The 20,981-nt window shown below is 36.5% G+C and overlaps 1 protein-coding gene across 5 annotated transcripts in view; it reads right to left on the bottom strand.

The window, feature by feature from the left end:
* Positions 1 to 6,279, bottom strand: part of LOC149563523 (WD repeat protein) — a 28,347-nt gene extending 22,068 nt beyond the window's left edge. Inside the window, exons 1-4 of one of the 5 annotated variants that reach the window (XM_089826753.1) lie at positions 6,112 to 6,148; positions 5,603 to 5,928; positions 5,247 to 5,296; positions 4,902 to 5,083 (exon numbers count right to left, since the gene is read on the bottom strand). In XM_089826753.1, the coding sequence (XP_089682879.1) occupies positions 5,288 to 5,296; positions 5,603 to 5,928; positions 6,112 to 6,139 (363 nt within the window). In that variant the 5' untranslated portion in view covers positions 6,140 to 6,148 and the 3' untranslated portion in view covers positions 4,902 to 5,083; positions 5,247 to 5,287. Of the gene's footprint in view, positions 1 to 4,627; positions 5,084 to 5,246; positions 5,297 to 5,602; positions 5,974 to 6,111 lie in introns of those variants that run through there. The other 4 variants (XM_089826750.1, XM_089826751.1, XM_089826749.1 and 1 more) reach the window with 4 other exon arrangements.
* Positions 6,280 to 20,981: the final 14,702 nt, after the last annotated feature.

Below are 20,981 nucleotides of genomic sequence, written 5' to 3'. Positions count from 1 at the left end.
TAATAAATCAGACTTGGATTTATGTAAGTTGCCTGCAAGTAAAAGGGCTTTACAGAATAAATGGTTTACAGGTTGAAATCAGAGGATGCAAGTAAGCATAATTTAAAGTCAAGTTAGTTGTAAAAGGATTTGCACAAAAAAAGGGCATTGATTTTGATGAGATATTTTCTCCTATTGTTAAAATGACTTTTATTCGCACTATTTCAAGTATTGTGGCTACTGAAGATTTGCATTTGGAACAGCTTAATATTAAAACAGCTTTTCTTCATGGTGATTTGGATGAAGAAATATATATGGCACAACCACAGGGGTTTAAGGTCAAAGGTAAGGAGAATTTAGTTTGCAGATTGAAGAAAAGTTTATATGGCTTGAATGAAGCACCTCGGCAATGGTATCTTAAATTTGACAATTTTATGAATGACGGATACACTAGATCTCATTCAAATCATTGTGTTTATTTTAAGAGGTTGGATAAATAGGTTTTAGAACCCAAGAGAAATTATTGGACCTGTGTAAAGCTCTGCTAGGGAACCCAAGAGAAATGGGAGTTTTAATTCTCAAGAGGTCCTTCATTTGTGCAGCCTTGATAACCTCTCAATCATAATTTGAGTTCCTTCTTCTAGGGCTTTTGGACCTATGTCTCTATTCATTCCCAGAATGTTGTGACTCTTCCTACTAAGTTCTATCATGTACAAATAAACGTTCTAGGATGGCCTAAAATAACTATCTAGTGTGAACCTCTTCTTATTTTGTGTGTTACTCACCACTATTCTCTTCCTTGTTTTCTTCTTGAACAGTTTCCTCTCTAGTGGTCATAGGAGGGCTATGAAGCTTTCCCTTCTCCTACCCTTTACCACAACCTGAACTATGGTCCCTAGCAACAAATCTAGTCTCAGTAGGCATCTTTCCTATAACATGCAAGCAAATGAATGATATCTCAAAACCAATCAAAAAGCATAAACACGTAATGTATAGTCATAAAAGCAAGAGTGTAAATACAAGTATTATGAGTCTTAGTTTTGTTTTCTAAGTTTGTTGTAAGTCTATCTACTAATTATCTAATGGGTGCACAATATTCCCAAAGTTGCCAATATAAAAACTTGGGTTCTGATAACAAACAGTGATCGAAAGGTTATCAAGGCCACACAAATGAAGGACCTCCTGAGAACAAAACCTCCTTCTTTCAATGGTTTGGGTATAGGTTATGATGCAGAGAAATCGCTCATAGTGTTGGATTCGTCCTTTGCCATACAACGGTTCAATACAAACGTTTAAGGAAAGGTTTGTCATTGAAGCTTTTTGTAGCGAATTGGTGGAAAGTTAAAGAGGAGAAACTTGGACTGAGTATGCAAAGTACTACTTGGGAATTGCTTTTCAAGAATTTTCTAGAACACTTCTTATCAATTCAGTGGTACCAGAAGTAGGCAAACAAGTTCCATAATTTGCGGCAGCTAACTATGACCGTCCAGGAGTACGAGTGTAAGTTCTTTGAGCTCAAGATATGTGGGATTCAATGATAGATCACCTTTGGTGATTCAACATTTTATCCAGGGGCTTAATAATTGCATCATTGGGGGAGTCAAGCTTCTAATACCCTCAAGGAAGCGACTATTAAAGCTACACTGGTGGAGTCAAATATAGCTTTGGGACATGGTTGACACTTGGGTGCTCCAACTAGCGGCCTTACACAACTTTAGGATCTAGAGGCAATGGGACTCGGTTAATTGGTAATGGTAAGTATAGAAAAGGTTGTTTCCTCCAGCTCAAGGTAGTGGTTCTCATTCCAAGAACTTTTGCAACTTCCAGTGCAAGAGGCGCAACCAGCCTAGTTAGCCTACACAGAGCACACAATCAGTTACTACCAGAGGCAGCTTTCAATAGTCTAGTGCACCACCCTCAAGGAAAGGATTTGGTGGAGGTGATGATTGCTTCTCATGTGGTCAATTTGGGCATATTGCAGCAAATTTCCCTTGGTGTGCTTCATAATTTTCAGGTTAGAGGCCTACAGCTTCAGAGCCTATAATAAGGGATGCCCACATATCTCAAAGGGTATTTGCAGCAGTGAAGCATCGTTAGGCAGAGCATCAAGGCACAAGCATAGTTATAGAGACTTTGAATGCTATTTGAGGTAATTTCTCTTTTTGTCTTGTTTGACTAAGTGTTACGGATTCCTTTATATCTCCTTTATAGTAGTGAAATGTGGGCTTGTAGCAGTAAAGCAAGACATAGGTAGGCGAGTGGAGTTAGCCTCAAGGGCAAAGGTGTCAACTGATTCTCTAGTGCATAAGTGCGAGTTGAACTTGGGAAAATTTATCACCACAATTGATCTTTGTGTGATGCCTTTGGGATCATATGACATTGTCCTAGGAATGGATTGGCTAGGATCTCATAGAGCTAGCACTGATTAAGGACAAAAGATTCTTAAGTGCAAAGATGATGTTGGCGAGAACACTAAGATTGTGGGTATTCAACAGCCCATATCTCTCGAATGATCTTTGCAATGCAACTTAGGCGAAGCATGCGAAGGGGTTATCAAGTATTTGTTGTGCCTGTGAATGAACTAGATGATGATGAACCTAAGGAAAAGACCCTTGATCATCCCATTCGTCGGAAATATATAGATGTCTTTCCGAGTGAGATTTTGTGTATGCCACCAATGTGTGACATCGACTTCCATAATGATCTTAATTCGATAGTTAAACTTCTAGTGCAAGAGGCGCAACCAGCCTAGTCAGCCTACACAAAGCACACAATCAATTACTACCAGGGGCAACTTTCAATAGTCTAGTGCACCACCCTCAAGGAAAGGATTTGGTGGAGGTGATGATTGCTTCTCATGTGGTCAATTTGGGCATATTGCAGCAAATTTCCCTCAGTGTGCTTCACAATTTTCAAGTTAGAGGCCTACAACTTCAAAGCTTATAATAAGGGATGCCCACATATCTCAAAGGTATTTGCAGCAATAAAGCATTGTTAGGTAGAGCACCAAGGCACAAGCACAGTTATAGAGACTTTGAATGCTATTCGAGGTAATTTCTCTTTTTGTCTTGTTTGACCAAGTGTTACGGATTCCTTTATATCTCCTTTATAGTAGTGAAATGTGGGCTAGTGGCAATAAAGCAAGACATAGGTAGGTGAGTGGAGTTAGCCTTGGGGGCAAAGGTGTCAACTGATTCCCTAGTGCATAAGTGTGAGTTGAACTTGGGAAAATTTATCACCACAGTTGATCTCTATGTGATTCCTTTGGGATCATATGACATTATCCTAGGAATGGATTGGCTAGGATCTCATAGAGCTAGCATTGATTAAGGACAATAGATTCTTAAGTGCAAAGACGATGTTGGTGAGAACACTAAGATTGTGCGTATTCAACAGCCCATATCTCTTGAATGATCTTTGCAATGCAACTTAGGCGAAGCATGCGAAGGGGTTATCAAGTATTTGTTGTGCCTGTGAATGAACTAGATGATGATGAACCTAAGGAAAAGATCCTTGATCATCCCATTTGTCGAGAATATATAGATGTCTTTCCGAGTGAGATTTTGTGTATACCATCAATGCATGACATAGACTTCCATAATGATCTTAATCCAATAGTTAAACCTATTCCTAGAGCTCCCTAAAGGGCCATTGCACAAGCTCTAGTTCAGAAATTTAGGGTAAATTAAGTAAAGTCCTAGTTGGGGAACCTTAAAGCTAAATTTCTAATTGGGAGTATGAGTTGTCAATAACTGTGGTTGCATAACAATTGCAAGAGGCAGTGCTTTGTTGATCTGCAGGCGAGCTTGGGTTGTACATTCCAAAGGTTGCATGTTAAAATTCTCTATATATGCAATGCTAACGCCAACGATAGGTCTTGTGTGGTGGTCATGGGTGCTCTATTTTATTCGTGATTTACAAGATAAAGATGAAAGCAGTATATACTCATGATGGGGATATTTACATATTCTGCATAAATACTCTCATATTTAAGGGCTCAAAGGGTTCTTTTATGTATATACTGATATAGATGAGATCAGTATAAAATAATGATAAAGATATTTGCATATTCCATGTAAATACTCTCTTATTTAAGGGCTGAAAGTGATGTGATATTAGAAGGATACATTTTCTTGCTATATATTTGCATCCTCTCATTTCAAAGGTAAGCAAAACAAGCTCAAAACCTTCCTACCATAGAATTTCATGTAAACTATATTCAATGTTTTCATTGTCATGTAAACTGTATTCAATGTTTTCATTGTCCATTCAATGCAATACCAAATTTGGATAGTTTAAACTTTAAAGTATCATATGTTATTTCTTGTAAAAAAAATTATAACTACGTTTTTTAGTACAATAAGTATATGTATTAGTATCATTTTCCAAACCTAAACCCTTGGTCCCCATCCCCAAAACCCATCTTCCCGTCTCAAGACTCATGCAATATAGAAAAATAGTCCATTGAATAGAAATGTCTTGAACGCAACTCATTGCATTTTAAAGACCTCGAGAACAAATGAATACAACTTGGGCAAGAATAAGAATGAGGGCCTCAGACTAACAATAACCTGATAATTTGAAGAAGAAAAAATGATAAAGTACTTATTAGACTAACACTTCAAAAAAAGATTGACTGCTTTGAAGATGGCAAAGTGGCAATCTTATGTTAAATAAATTAAAAAATTCATTGTGACAGACAGACACCTCAACTCCCAGAACATGTTTAGCTGTCTTCATATGCTTATGACAGTCCAAACAAAATATAAGACAACAATTTCTTACATTCAAAATGCTCCACAAGACGAAAACTCTTGCATACTTCAAGTGCCTGAAAATCCTGAGGAATTTGAAAAGGAAAATGCAAGCCCCCATTCCGCTCGCATTACAACCATCCATAACTCCTTAATAAATCTTGTAACTTCTTCCGAGAACGAGAGAACACGAAGACAACAATGGCGACAGTCCAAGTAAAGGAACTCCCTCCCAAAAACTTGAACTTATTGACCCACTCTGGAAGTTCCTCCCGCATTGCTATAGCTACCAGTAATGACACAAGTGCAAACACCAAAAACATTTTTGTAATGGGTTTTATCAACGAATCCTGCAACGAAGAAAAAAATCCAGAAACCCAGTTCATAAGAGTTGCCCTGACCTTTAATTCCACATAATTACCATATACATGGAAATTCCAAATACCCAATTAATCTACAAGCACACGCACGCTAAGTATAATACAACTATAGTTCACCGAAAAAAAAAATCACCTAATCCACGCATTGATTAGAAACTTGAAATATCAAAAAACCTAAATATTCTGCAATCACAAACCCAACAAATTGTAATCAATACTTCAAAAAAGTCAAAACCGGAATTGTCTCTATCCATCGGCGCCTAAATGACCCATTTACTTAATTTAACACTTCAAATAACTATGAAATCCAATTCATCAGAAAACATGAAACCCACATAACCTAATTTTTGGCTACAAACTACAAAAAACCACGAACCCAAAGACATACAGAACCCCACATAGTCCATTATTTTATAATACATGTAGGGTAGACGCAAGAACCCAATTTAGCTCTGATCATGCAAATTGAAAGCTGAAATGTGTGCATACCTTAGGTTCGCCATCAATGCAGACCTGCTTTCCTCTGTATGACAACATGGAGAGTCCGTTTCTAGGATTGTACCTGATAGGCAAGCCTCTGCCCGATGAGGGATTGAAAGCATAGAGAGCCTTGAGGCCATAGTCATCCATTATCTGTAACAGATCGAGCTTGTCTTCGTCCCACCCCCCGAGCGGACATTGCAATACATGAAGTGGTCCTTGTCCTCTCACATAAAGGTGAACTTCAGCCTGTGGAACTGTTTTTTCCGTTTCCAATTTGCTTTCAGACTTAAGCTCCTCCTTAAGCTCCTCCGTTATGCTATCATCTTCCATACCTAATTAAATCAAAGATCCAGAACTCAATAATGGCTGCCGAGCCGCTAAAGAGGAAACAGCGATCAACTCAGTACATGCAGCATAAAACTTAATCCTATAAAATTAAATACAGAACTCAATATGAGCTCTGATGGAAGGGGAGCTAGAGTCCCTGCGTTTTCTAAAAATAACAGATATTTTACCTGCGTATAAAATTAAATACAAGAACATATTTTACCTGCATATAACAGAACTTTACAGTTCCGTGGAACTAGAGTCCCTGCCTTTTCTAAAAATAGGAATATATTTTACCTCAATTAAAGAATAAGTACTTAAGAGGATAATTAGAAATGTTAGCAACAAAGATCTAAGCAAGTGTATTTTTCACAAAAGAGAAATGAATAACTAACTAATTATACGGTTACTTTGGAGTTATCCACAGATAAAACATTTAAATATAATTTTATCAAAAAAATATTATCTACATATTTTCTTTAATACTCAAATTTTATTAAATTGATAGTTAAATTCAATGGGTACTACATTTAAACATCATACTCTGCTTTTATTTTAATTAGTTTGTGCATGCAAGAATGTAAGGTGCAGTAGGTCCCAAAAATTTGAGAATATCTACAAATAAAGTCTTAAAAGATGCTCCAAAGGTCTTTGGGGAGATTCTTCAAAGTGAGACTATTTCGTGAAGCACTGGCTCCTAGCAATATGTTGATGAGGATATGGAGTTGTTTCAAAACATGATAGAGACAAATCTAGAGTGCAAATATTGCATGAAAATTTTGAAAGTCCCTCAAATTGTCTTACATAAATGCACATGGTTTAAAGCTAAACTCGATGATCTTTGTTGGTGTTCTTCTTACGTGTTCCAACACATGATATGGAAGTGAATGGAGGAATCTTTAAGGATAGATATGATGCAATATTGGTCTACCAATCATGCTTTCTTTACACTATCATGAATGGAATTTTAGAAAGAAGCATTCATCGCATGAGTAAGACATCATGTTCGTAGCCAAACACTTACCTACATATATTTTCATTGAAACTCACTACAAATTTACGTTAGTTCAAATGATAAAGAAAAATTACAAAGATAATAATATGACTAGAAACTAAATATGTAAAAGTTTCATATTAGATAGATGTATTTGTGCATATGAGATTTGTTAAAAAAATATTTTATTTATTAAAAATTACAGTAGTGACAGAAGGTTCGAGAAAAAATAAACCTATAAAGGTGCTACTTAATTCCCTATGAGCAGCGCATCTTTATTTTCTTTAATTTTATACTTCCAAAATTACAACTAGAATGTAATATTTGTTTTTTTTCAAATGAACTAATGCTCATGGGGCTAACGGGAAAATTTACTACTACAAGAGTCGTGCAATTGGGTTTTTAATATTTTGAATCAAAATGGGGATAATGCAAAGAACTACCAAATGTTGGGAGATTGTGTTGAGGCATTCACAGAGCAAAGCCAATGGGCATGAATCTCGCTTGCATGTAAACAATTCCTTTTGATGTCCAACTGCCTTAGGCCAAGTGGTCACTTTACCTAGTTGGACAAACAATTCTATGCCTCGCTTATTCCAAAAATGACACATGGTAGGGCTACAAAATGAAGGGGACTTGGAATCTTGCACGCCCTCTTGCAAACATAGCTAGTTCAGGCCTGTAAGAGAGGGCTTTCACTTCCAAGTCCAGATGGCCCTGCCTGCCAATACCAATACCCAATTGGGCAAAAGCTGTGAAAATTCTAATTGCCTATGAAAATCTATTGAAATATTATCTGATTACAAATTATTATCTAATACAAATTGTTTTCCCTCTCGATCTCTAAATCAAATAGAATCCATGAACTTTTTAACAACCCGTATTTACTACTACTTCAAATACATAATTTGCTACAGCGATTCGCTTTCCATTTACACCCCAAATTTCTTCATCTACACAATGTAAAAAATCCAATCTGTGAGAAACTCACAAATAATGCCTCAAATTAAACAACATACAAGAGCCCTCAATTTTTCCAGTACCTTAATGATGGTTGTTTTAATGATCTAGCCATCAAATGATGTGAGATTGGCATTTTGAAAATCTAGATCAAGGGATAAACAACTTTCATCAGGTAAATAAGTACGCTTGGCCCTTTCTTGCAGTAGATCCGTATTTGAAATATGTTTTCCTCCACCTTGGCAACATCCAACTGAAATCATACATATTATAGACGGAATTCTTTAGATGAGCGACTATAAATGGATCATTTTGTTCATTGAGGAACACAAATATGAAAAACAAGAAGAAGAAGAAAAGGGAGGGCTAAAAGGAAATGTGAGGCAAATTCAAGATCTACATCAATCGCCATTGAATTTCTATCAACAAACACAAACTCTTTGTGTGTAACGTTTAATTCTAACTATGAGATCTCGGCCTAAATGTCCTTCACTATTCTTTCTTTCGATGCTAGATATGTATTAAATGGAATCAAGGATGCTCTGGAAAATTCGCTCTGAAAGAATAAGGGCACTGACTTTTAATTTTTGTATTTTCTACTTACAAAAATACCAATAAACCCTAGGAAAATACCCATGGACCAATAGAAAAATAGAATTAAGAGAACATAATTATTTTTTTAAAATTGAACCTTAGAAACTTTACAATATGACATTGGTCTTTTCCTAAATAAATTAATACAAATTGATGAGGGGGGGGGGGGGGGTGTGTGGGCGCGGGCGGGTGGGGGGTGCTAATGGGAACATTAGTTCCCTACCTTATAAATAAGGGAGGGACTAATAACGATGCTTTACATGAGAGAGGCAACAAAGAGCCCGAAATAGTTTTAGCTCAATTAATAAATTATTTTTGTAGAAAATTAGCATGCATTGGAAATAGTTATTTTATAGGAATTTGAACTATTTAAACTGAATTGTTTTAATATAAGTATTCTATAATAATTATTAGTTCTTGTCTAAGGAGGTAATTAATACATTCATTTAGTGTAATTTTTACAAATTGACTTTTTAGTTTTGTCTATTGATAGGTGCAATTCATAGTTTTCTTGTTTTATTTTCAATTAATTTATGCTTTGAAAACTAATGCATGGGTTTTCATGATGGACATGATCCACCTCTCTCGGCTTGCAATACTTCAGCAACCTAAGGGTAGTTTTAATGTTTGTTTGTTTTTATGAATAGTTGTTGAGGGGTGATCTTGTATCCCTGGCCCTTTTTTAATGAATATGTAACTTTAATATTTTATTAATAGGAAGGGATTATTCATAAAAAAACAATTGTATGCAATTGGAACACTATGGCAAAGCTCTACATCCCAAGCTAGGGCATCTGTGCCCTAGCTCCATCTGTTCTTTGATCTCCTTGGCACTACGTTGGTGGGAGTTTGGTGTCCACGGGGATGGGTGTTGGGTCGGCTTGTTCTCCTGTGCTTGGGTTCTGGCTGAGCTGCTAGAGGGTGAGTTTTTGGGTTGTGCACGGGGTGTGGCCTGCTCCTTGTGCTATATTTGTTGATGCGTATTGGGTGATAGTTGGTTCAGCTACTAGTGGCATGTATATCCGCGGCCTTGGTGTCTTCTCTGTTGCGTGGGGAGGGAGGATTGAAGGTGAGGGATTTGGTGGGGTTCGACTAAGGGTGAGGGGAGGATTCCCTCTCCATCTTTTTGGAGCTTGTCTTTTGTCCTGGCATAATGGCAGATTCTAAGGATGAGACGTCAGTGAGGAGCACTCACTTGGATTTTCAGGCAACAACAGGCCCAAAATCTTTGAATCAAGGGATGAAGACCTTTGATAACAATTTGTTTGCACTGAATTTCAGGAATGCTAATTTGGGGCCATCTAATAGCTCAAGAATTATGAAGACTAATGGATGTCTCGAGAGGTGCAAGGAGAGGCCAAAACTAGTTATTCCAATTGCGATGATTGCTAAAGATGTTGAGTATTTTTCGCATCACTCCTTATACTGTAAGTTTTTGGGGATTAGGGTTTCCTTGCAATTTTTGGAGGTTTGGGCCTAGAGGACTTGGGAGCCAAAAGGGGAAATGGAGATTATGTTACTGGCAAACAATTATTTCATGGTTACCTTTAATTGTACTGCTGATCACAATCGGGTATTTGAGGGGGGGTCTTATTTCCATAATAAGGTAGGGTTGTTTGTCAAGCCATGGCATGTTGGATTTAACCCTGTAGAGGAGCTTCCAAATCGTGTCCCAGTGTGGGTTCATTTACCACGGCTTCCAATGGAATACTGTCAAGAGGATGTGTTGCACCTTTTGGCCTCTGTGCTTGGTAACCCTATAGGGACGTCATTGTAGACCTTGGGCAAAAAGGTAATGACTTTTGCATGCATTTGTGTTGAAATTGATCTAAGTATGCCTTTACCCGATGCAATAGAGATGTGTGCAGGTTCTTATTCTTAGGTGTAGCAATTGTACTATGAAACTCTTCCTTTTCAATGTTGACTTTGTCGAGAATATGGCCATTTGCAATGAAGATGCCCAAGGTACAAGTCTAGGGAGACCCAACCTTCACAGCTTGTGAGTAATCTTCCTGAAATAGATAAGGCGAAGAGTATTTCTTTGGATGAGGTAGGGGCTTTTGATGGTTTTGTACCGGTCAAGACTTGAAATCAGAATAGGGGTCAAAAGAGGCCTTTCAATGAAAAGCATGTTGATGGTACATTCAACAAGTTTGAGGTTTTGGATGAGCTCAGCCAATAGGAAGTGAACCTGGGTTTGATCCACTTCAATCACGGGCTTGTGGACTTAGTCTAGGAGGACTCTATTCTTGATGCTTTTATGGACCCACAAGGGGATGATTTTCAGCACTTGGGAATAGATCAACAAAGGGGAATTTCTAAGATGCAAGAACCCTTGGCCATTGTTACTACAGCAGGAGTGGATTCTTTGTCTATTAGGTGGAACAATGGTTTAGACTTGGCAGTGAAGCCTAAGCCTCCACGCAAATTGGGCATTTTGCAGAAAGACATTAGGAAGGGTGGGGCAGAGAAATTTGTTAAACCTAGCAGAAAAAAGGATATGGAAAAGATTAAACTAGCTGGAGAGAATTTGGTAGAGTCAAGGGCAGTTAAGCCTTTGGATTCTATTTTTTCAAGCCCCTTGAAATGATTGTTCTATCATGGAATGTTAGGGGCTTGAACAGTAGCCCTAGACAAAAAATGGTTCATGAGTTAATCAGAAGGCAAGGTCCTGATATCATCTTTTTATAGGAAACTAAGTTATCTATTGAGAGTATGCAAGGTTTGACGCCTAAGTTGTGGAGAAATGGGGAGAGCTAGTACATTGGAGCTCATGGAGCTTTTGGGGGTCTGGCTTGTTTATGGAATCCTCGAAGAGTCCAACCTCTTTGGTGGATTTCCTCTAAATCCTCTATGTCTATGATTGCTACTAGCCTTGAGACAGGTGACATAATATTATTTTCCAATATTTATGCTCCTACTTATTTCCAGGGAAAACAAGGTTTGTGGTCTCACATTAGATTGGTTCGTAGCATGATGCCTTTCTATCCTTGGATTTTGGTTGAAGATTTCAATGCTATTTGTGAGTTGGCTGAGAAGCGCAATGGTACGAGAAGGTTGGAGCCCTCTGCATTGCTGCTTACAGACAATATCGATACATTGAATCTTGTTGATATCAAACCAAACAATGGCCAGTTCACTTGGAACAACCATCGGGTTGGTGAGTTTTGTATTGCAAAAAGGTTAGATCGGTTTCTAGTTTCTTATTATTCAGTTGGAGCGATATGGACATCTTGCTCTGAGATCTTGGATTGGAGAGGATCAGACCATTGGCCTATCAAGCTGATTACGGAGTCAACTCAAGCACTTTGTAAGCCTTCTTTTAGGTTCTAACTCTTGTGATTATGGGACCCATCATTGAATGATTTGGTTTCTGATTGGTGAAGGAAGGGGAGACCACCCTACAACACATCAATGTATGTCTTTGCTAAACTTATTAAATATGTTAAATTTGAGCTCAAATGATGGAATCGTCTATGTTTTGGGAATGTCTTCCAGGAAAAGGTGTTGGCCTAGGCAGATCTGGATGGCATTACAAGGAGAATAAGGGAGGATGGGATCACAGCTGAATTACTTCAGGATGAGGCTTGGACTATGAAAATGCTAGAAGAATGGGAACTGAGGGAGGAATTGTATTGGAAACAAAAAGGCTTAGATTGAGTGGTTCTAGGAAGGGGACAAAATACTATTTTTTTCTTCAACTCTATGAAAGCTAGACAACACGACAATTATATTTCTAGATTGGTAAATGATAGGGGAGACCATCTTTCTTCCTTCCCAAAAATCTCTAGTGAGCCAGTGCAGTACTTTAAGTCTCTCTTTTGAGAGGATTCGCAAGGGGGGTCTCTTGAGGAAGCACAAATTCTTTCTTGTATCCCTTCTCGTGTTTTTGAAGACATGAATCAGCAGCTCATGAGAGATATCTCGCTTAAAGAGCTTGAAGGGATTGTGTTTAATATGAAGAAGGGGAAGGCACCAGGTCTGGATGGTTTCTTGATTGAATTTTTTCAAGAATTTTGGGATATCGTCAAATTTGATCTCTTGGTTCATGAGTCTCAACACAATAAGCAAATGTTAAGGGCTCTAAATGCTACTTTTCTTGCTCTTATCCCCAAGATGGAGAGGGTTGATAGGTTGAGCCAATTTTGACCCATCTCTTTATGCAATGTTATCTATAAAATTATTTCTAAACTTATTGCTAACAGGTTCTTAGTGCTTTTGGCTTTGTGGAAGATTGGATTCAATGGGTTTGGAGTTGTGTTACTTTAGTTTCTTTCTCAGTGCTTATCAATGGGAATCATTCTGAGCTTTTTGGGGCTTCGAGGGGGCTTCGTCAAGGAGAGCCTCTCTCCCCTTATTTGTTTATTCTTTTGGTTGAAGGCTTGGGGAGATGGATTAAACAAAATGTGGAATTTGGTCTTATTCAGGGTTGGAAGAGGGGTGGAGCCTTACCTTCACAAACTCACTTGCAATTTGTGGATGATACTACTTTGATAGGGATGGCTACAATGAGGGAGGTCTCTAATCTATGAAGGGTCTTGGGTGCGTACCTAGTTGCCTCTAGTCAGCAAATTAATGAGGAAAAATCTTCTATCTTCTTCTTCAATACTTCGGGCCCTATTTAGCAAAGGATTGCTCACACTTTGAGATTTCAGATCAAGAGTCTTCCATTGACATATCTAGGCATTCCCATCTCAGTGAGTCGACTACCCAGAGAGTCTTGGAAAATTATTTTGGATAAATTTTGGGTGAAAGTTAATCACTGGACTCATCGTTAGTTATCCTTTGTTGGTCGTGTCCAGTTATTTAAGTCAGTTGTGCAAGCTCTGCTCATTTATAAATGCATGCTCTAGGTTGCTCCTATGGGCTTTCTTAAGGATCTTGATTATGTGGTGCACAAATTTTTATGGGTTGGTTGCTTGGAGTCCTCCAAATGGAGTTTGGTTAGATGGGAAGTGGTGTGTAGTCCAAAATAATATGGTGGTTTAGGCTTGAGGTAGTCGGCTTTGACTGGGGAAGCTTTGGCTGCTAAACTTTACTGGCGGTAGTGTAATGAGCAGGATAAGAGCTGAGCCAAGGTTCTTTCTTAGAAGTATCTCTTGAGGATCCCTCCTCTCGATATCTCTAGGTACCCCCTTATGGGGAAGGGATCTATGATTTGGGACACCCTTAAGAAAGGGGCTATGCTTATTAAGGATGAATTATTTTGGATCTGCAAGAGAGGAGAGGAGGCTCAATTCTAGTCAGATTCTTGGGATGGTTATCCTCCCATCACTTCTCAGTTTCCCAACCTAGGGATTCTTTGTCAACGATTTCATGAGGCTGGTTGGTCATGGGTGAAGGACTTAAAGTCCTTTTTCCTCTTTAGTCAAATGGAGATGGCTAAATGGAAGTCCCCAGATGAATGGTCAGTTGTTGGGTTATAGGAAGAATGTGATGTGCTACAAAATATCCTCTCTAGTCAAAAATGTTGCTCTCTCCAGGAAGATGACGTACTTGCCTGGTCTCCCAATCCTATGGGGACCTATATTGTAGCCTCTGGTTATAGCAGGTTGTTGTCTCATAAGTTGGTTGGGCCTAAAATGCAGTGGTGGAAAAAGGTTTGGAACAAGCTTTCTTGGCCAAAATGTAATTGTTTTGTTTGGATGTTGTCTTGGAATAAATGTTTGACTTGGGATAATATTTGGAAGAGAAGATTTCTCAGTCCTTCTATGTGTGTTATGTGTGGGGCTAGTGAGGAGGATTCTACCCACTTGTTCTTTCGTTGCTCTTTTTCCTTATAGCTTTAGCACTTTTAGTGGGGTGTTTGGACAACTCCTTGTGTTCATGCTTCTTCTTTGATTGAGTTTTGGTAGGGGATGGGTCGGCCCCCTTCTGTGGCTCCCTTTTTGTAGGAGGTGTGATTTGTGGAGCCTATCTTCTTATTGTGGCTGATTTTGCTGAAGCGCAATCAAAGGATATTTCGTGGAGAATAGAGACTAGTGCAACAAATTTGGCAAAGGATATTGGGCATGGTTCAAGAGATAGTGGAGGCTAAGTGTGAAGTGGAATTCCCTTTGGAGAAGAGAGATACATAGTTGGTGGAAAGATTGGGGATTTTGGGGACTTCTATGGCCTTGACCAGGGCTAAGAGATGACATCATGAGAAGCAAAAAATTCACAGGGTTGGCAAATGGCAGTTTCCTCCCTTTAGAGTTTTAAAGATCAATATAGATGGATCTTCAAGGGGCACTCCAGGTCCAGCCGATATTGGCAGGATTGGTAGAGATTCTCTAGGCTCAGTGATCTTTATCCTTTCGATCTATGAAGGGATATAGACCATCAACTTAGTGGAAGGCCTAGCTATTCTTGTTTCTCTTGAGAGAGCTCATGATTTAGAGTGGAGAAGGATAGTTTGTGAATATGATTCCTAAGTTTTGATCAATCTACTTATTGAATAGAAAGTGGCTGATCTTAGCTGGCAGTTGGCTAGGATTGTGCGACAAATTTTATGGATTAGCTCTTTGATGGAAATAGTGACTTTTGTCCATATTCCAAGGGAGTGGAATAGGGCAGCTGATTGTTTGGTGAAATGAGCTTCTGAGCATGCTGAGGGATGGAGAATTGAGGAGTGGGAGTTGATCCCATAGGAGATTCATCTTGATTTAATGAATATTCTGCATGAGGACAGGGTTGAGAATGGTGATAGATGATGATGAAGGTTGTTTTATCTTTGTGTGGGGCAGTGCTTTGGTTTTCTCGGGACCTTAGGTCCTTGCTTTCTTTGTAACGGTGCTTTCTGATCTTCAATAAAGTTTTTACCCTCTTTCCAAAAAAAAAATTGTATGCAAACCTTTTAAGCAAATAGGTGTTCAATAATAAAATTATTTTTAAAAATACAATCTTATGTGACCAAATTAGACTATTAATAATTTTCAATTTAAATAACATAATATTTACTAAAATCTTTTAAATAGATTTAAAAATGTTATTTATTTAAATTCAATTTATCAAATATGAAAAAAAAAAAAAAAGAACCCCATCAAAAAATCTATTATGAAACATTAATAAGAGAAATACAAAAAAATAATATGCAAAAATAGCCACATCTCTTACAAATATTCTATTGACTAGATAAATTATAGAAACTAAAATATATATTCAAAGGAAAAATTAAAATAATTTAAAAATTGCAACTTATATCAATTTTAAAAATCAAAAGTTAAATAAATAGAGATGACAACAACACGAGGTAATGTGAAGACGAGAAGCAAATATTTTTTAAATAAATGGGAAAATAAAAACAATAGTTAAAAGTGGAGATTTAAAATATATTCTTATGTGAACAAATTAGATTATTAATAATTTTTAATTTAAATAACATAATATTCACTAAAATATTTTAAATAGATTAATAAATATTATTTATTTAAATTTAATTTATCAAATATGAAAAAAAATTTAAAACTCCATTAAAAAAACTATTATGAAAAATCAATAAGAGAAATACAAAAAAATAATATGAAAAAATAGGTCTCTAACAAATATTCTATTGACTAAATAAATTATAAAAACTAAAAAATAATATTTAGAGAAAAAATAACTAATATAAAATTAAATAAATTTAAATAATTTAAAAACTAAAATCTAAATTAATTTAAAAAATAAAAGTTAAATAAATAAGACCTCAACATGGAGATCATAAGTAAATTTTTTTTAATAAATAGAAAAAGAAAAACAATAGTTTTGATTAGGTAAAAATAGGTTTGAAGATGACTTGAAACCCCAAATAGAAAGAAACAAAGAAAGGAACTGATTTTACAAGGACCAGTAAACTAGAGATTCAAAGGTTGGTTTTACAAGGACTGGCAACCAAGTCTAGTTGGTTTTACATAGACCAGCAACAAACATAATTCAACTAAACCAGTGGGGGCCAAAAGACCAGAAACAAACAAAAACTTAAAGAAAATCTTTAATAGCTCTAGAAAGAGAAGAGCCTAACAAAGTGACCTCTTTGAGAGAATCATAAATGCCCTTCATAGGGATCTGGAGGTCAACTTTCTTGGTACTTTTTCTGGTGCACCTACTCGGACCACCATACAGCATTAGAGCATGAACAGTCGAAGTCACTTCATCTGGAGAGGCTTTCCCTATAGACGTAGCAGTAGCCAAGATGGACAAAGGACCACCCTTTAATCCCACTTCATTGTCCTTTATCAGCTTCTTGAGGGAGGCTTCATACTCTTGAAGTTTAGTTGGGATGTTCCCAACCAGAGCTTCCAGCTTCATCTGCTTCTTGCATTCCTCAACCATCTTCGCCTATAAACTTTAGGTCTTTTCTTGCAAGGAAGAAACAACAATGTGGATTTTTTTGATTTCATTGTACAACCAATTATCCAACTCCATCCCAATATTGGCTCTATTTTTGGCTTTGTTCAAAAATTCCAGGACATTGTCATCAACTTTTGGATCCTTGGCCTCCTCAAAAACTTCAATCAATTAAGGCTTTTCCTTGAGTTCCCAGGTGTGGCTAGTGGGTCTTCCAAGATTACTATCATCATGGTCACTATTGGCCAAAGGAGAGTCAACAAACATAGGATCATGAGTAAGGGTAGCAATAATAGGGGTCACAACAGTCTTTGTTTCCTAAGCATGGGAGGACAGGTTGATGGCATCATCAATGCCTTTAGTGCGTCCTTTGAATCATTCATACCCTTCATTTTCACCAGAGTCTCTCTATCATCATTGATGGTAGCCTCTTTGGTCTTCAAACTAGAAAAAACCTTCTTAATTATTTTATGCTTTGAGGAGGGAACAATGTCCTTACCCTTATAAGAGGAGTACTTACCACGCTTGCTGACAGTGCTTGGGGAAGAAATTGGAGAATTGAGAGTCGAGGTATCATTCTAACTTAAAGTGACATCCTTGTTCTCAAAGGAGCACCCACCACTCACAGTCTGGGTTGTGTCTTCCTCTAAGGGAGCTTCAACCTCCTCCATATCTTCTGAGCTGTGCTCAGAATCCATATCCATAGCTAAGGCTCGTTGATAGCTACTTTTGTTTTTCAGCAAAGAATTAAAAGAAAAACAATAGTTAAAAGTGGAGATAACAACTAAAAAAATATCAAAATAAGAGTTAAATGTGGAGTGACATAAAATCGGGCTAGTAAATAATTAACGTGCAGGACAAAACTGACAACTTTTTCGTCAAAAAATTAATTTTTGGGATCCCACAAATAGCTTATCAACTTTTTTTTATAAAAGTTTTTATTGATATTTTATGATTGTTCATGGATAATTTTAGTAGCATTATTTTTATTTCTAATTTAATAAATTCAAAAAATGAACAATCTATATATGTAACAATCACATTACAATACATTAGGTGGTTGCATGCATGCTTGTAGAGTGGTCGCATGCATGTTAGTTGGTCTAAGTTTAGGACATTGTACATAATAATTTATTCTTAGGAGGTAGTCATATCTTCCTCCAAATGCAACAAACAATTCTCCAGCCTAATTTGTTTACTTCTAGTGTTGATCCTAGCTTATGCCAAAATGGGAGCATTGGAAAAAGGTATGTGCATCCATCAAAGTGTAGAGGATAAAGGAATTTTTTTATATATTATAATTACAAGGGCCCCCATTTTGAAAGCTTCAACTGGTATGTTTGTTTATGATAGATCACAACACCTCTCCAAGCCTAAATCCTTTGTTGATGGATTGTTGAGTGTGGAGGACCTTGATCAAAACACAAGCACTATTGCACAACACCAAAATAGTGTTTCTTCAATTGTATATTAATTGTGCACCCTCCAATGACAACTTCAATCAGATGAGATTCATTTGTTTGGCTCCCTGACTTGCTTGATTTTGAAAAATTTGCAGTAATCTTGGTTAATACTTGTTATAGAAATAAAGAAAACTTTCCATTCTCATATCAGTAGCCACTATTTTTATTTAGCTATCAAGATTTTTTGGGTTTGATTTGAAAAAATTTGGGATAAATTTGATCTCGATATTGGCTAGGTCATTGGATCAATACAACTTCCTACAACAATAATTAGCATTTTTTGTTTCTCTTTTTATGTTTTATTTGTTCTTTTGTCTCTTAAATTATTTATTTTGTTTGATCTTATTACAAAAAAATAAGTTGGTCTTTTAGCTAAAACACGTTATGCATAAAATATTTCTAAAATTCCAAGTGAACTTAAACCATGGAAACCTTTTTATTATTACTATATTTATTTACTCACTATAACACCTAGAAATCACATTTTTTGATCTTAAAGAAATTATGGCTAAACTTCTTTAGTTTCAAGGAGACATTTCTTATTATAGGATTAGCGCTTTGATGTACCATTGTTCTAGATTGTTGATAATACTGTAAGAGGCATTACGTTATCCAAATTTAATTAGGAATTGTCATATTTCTCAATCAAACGGTAGGATTTTGGGTTTTCCCAATTTAACTTACATATAGCGAAGATTATAGGAGCAAAGGATTGTTGTCCTATAGACAAGTGGCTTGGACTAATTCCTAAGATACTTAATAATTTTGAGATTAGCCACTTTACATTTTTGTTGCCCTTCTTAGAATTTGCAATTCTTTTTATCGATTTTTATCTGGTTTGGGTCTTTTGTTTTTATCTTCTTTGTCCATACATTTGGGAATTCAATTTTTCTATAGGTGGTGATAGATAAACAAATTGCAGGTGTTCGAATAAGTATATGGAAAACAAGATACTAAGAGGAAAGATGAATCAGGATCTTAAACTTTTAGCTTCAAAACCAATAATAAAAATTCACTCCTAACTCATCTCATAGATCTACCATTAAAACTAAAATGATGTAACATAAATGAAATACATCACACACATAAATAGTTCAACATATAACACATGTTAGAATTCTTTAGAATAACTAAGAGGTGGTGGGGGGGTGAATTAATTATCCAAGGTTCAGATGTACAAATAAAACTTTTCATAGCTTAGTGAACCCATATCCATAAAACATATTCATGCATGCATCCATTAGATCATACAATACTTAAACTTGTAGGTTACTATCAAATCAACTTTGTATAAATGTAAACATGAAACATAATAGATTCAATAACACATTTGACACAATGATTTTACATGGAAACCCAATTTGGGAAAAACCATCAGTAACATGCTACTTATTTTCACTCTTCTGAAGTGATGCCTTGTGAAAGACCAACCCTGTTAAAGGTTACAATACAAACTGCTAAATGTGAGCTAATTAAAGTATTTTAATCACCGTATTAGGAGTGAGCCTTGTTAAAGGACTTTGGATCATTCACTTGGAATGTAATCTGGTTAAAGGATTTACAAATGACTGTTAGGTCAACCTTAATCCAAAGGATTTACCCTAGACTGATACAATGATTAGAAAGTAACAGTTGACTTTATTTGATAATAAATGACAACTCACTTGCATATTACAGATCTCTATTTCAGTCCTCCATTTTTCTTGGCTTTCACGCACTTCAACTCTAATAGATTGCTCACCCTTCAAGCATTCATACTCGTAAGCCTTCTTTCTTTGCTTACCAATATAAATCTCTTTTGTTCGGTCATTGAATGAAGCAATACCTTAGACCTCTTGTCTAACTTAGATTCTCGAACATGACCTTCTTTCTTTTGACCAACATCTCTATAAATAGAAAATTTAGATCTTTTGTCATTCAAATTCTATCGTCCATTTTAGGGTTAGGTAGGATTCAATGAATCTACCCATCTTTTCATTTGAGTCCCTTCTAGAAACTTCTTCTTTGATCCTCTTTGAATTCATCTAAAAATGGTTTACCATGAATTTTGTGCCACCAACTCATCATAGTTATCTTCCACGCGCTTCACAAAATTCAAGAAAATAAAATAGTCGGCTTAGATTCATCAAATCTTTGATTTAACATGAGTACTAGCACTTGACATCAATATGTTTTCACTTGGCTTCCATATTGTTCTTCCACTCGTCATCCATTAGATAACTCGGTGAACACTAAATTTTACTGGTGCTCAGCATCAACGAAACATTAATCAACTTACACTGTATCACTCAACATACATTGAATTTTCACTTTACTCGACTCCAACTAATTTTTTGCTCATCTTGCACTAACTTTGGTTGGCACCTACTATCCACTCGGTCAAGCTTGGCTAACTCAATTCTTCTTACTTGTTCTTCTAGACTTAATCAATGTATCCATCCTTTGCAGCCTGAAGTAGATAATCAATACACTATAACATCACTGTCCTAACTGATCTTTGTACTCATTTTTCTTGCCATAACTCAACCTTTATTCTGTGATCTTTTTATCACATTTGATCAAATCTTCTTCATTAATCAAACAAATGATGGTACTCAAATCAACTAGGTAGTTGTCTTACCAGCAAGTAGCACATTTAACATCAATGACAAAACAATGATTGAAATACATTCTCATACTTAAGTCAATCTGTTTTCAACAATCTCCCTCTTTGGCATTAAGGCAAACCATACCAACAACA

This window comes from Cupressus sempervirens, chromosome 4 (assembly GCF_028749045.1).
Source record: "Cupressus sempervirens isolate cs-2001-9-10 chromosome 4, ASM2874904v1, whole genome shotgun sequence".
Taxonomy (NCBI): domain Eukaryota; kingdom Viridiplantae; phylum Streptophyta; class Pinopsida; order Cupressales; family Cupressaceae; genus Cupressus; species Cupressus sempervirens.
Note: the sequence above shows the minus strand (reverse complement) of the source record. Positions and strands in the feature narration are given on the sequence as shown.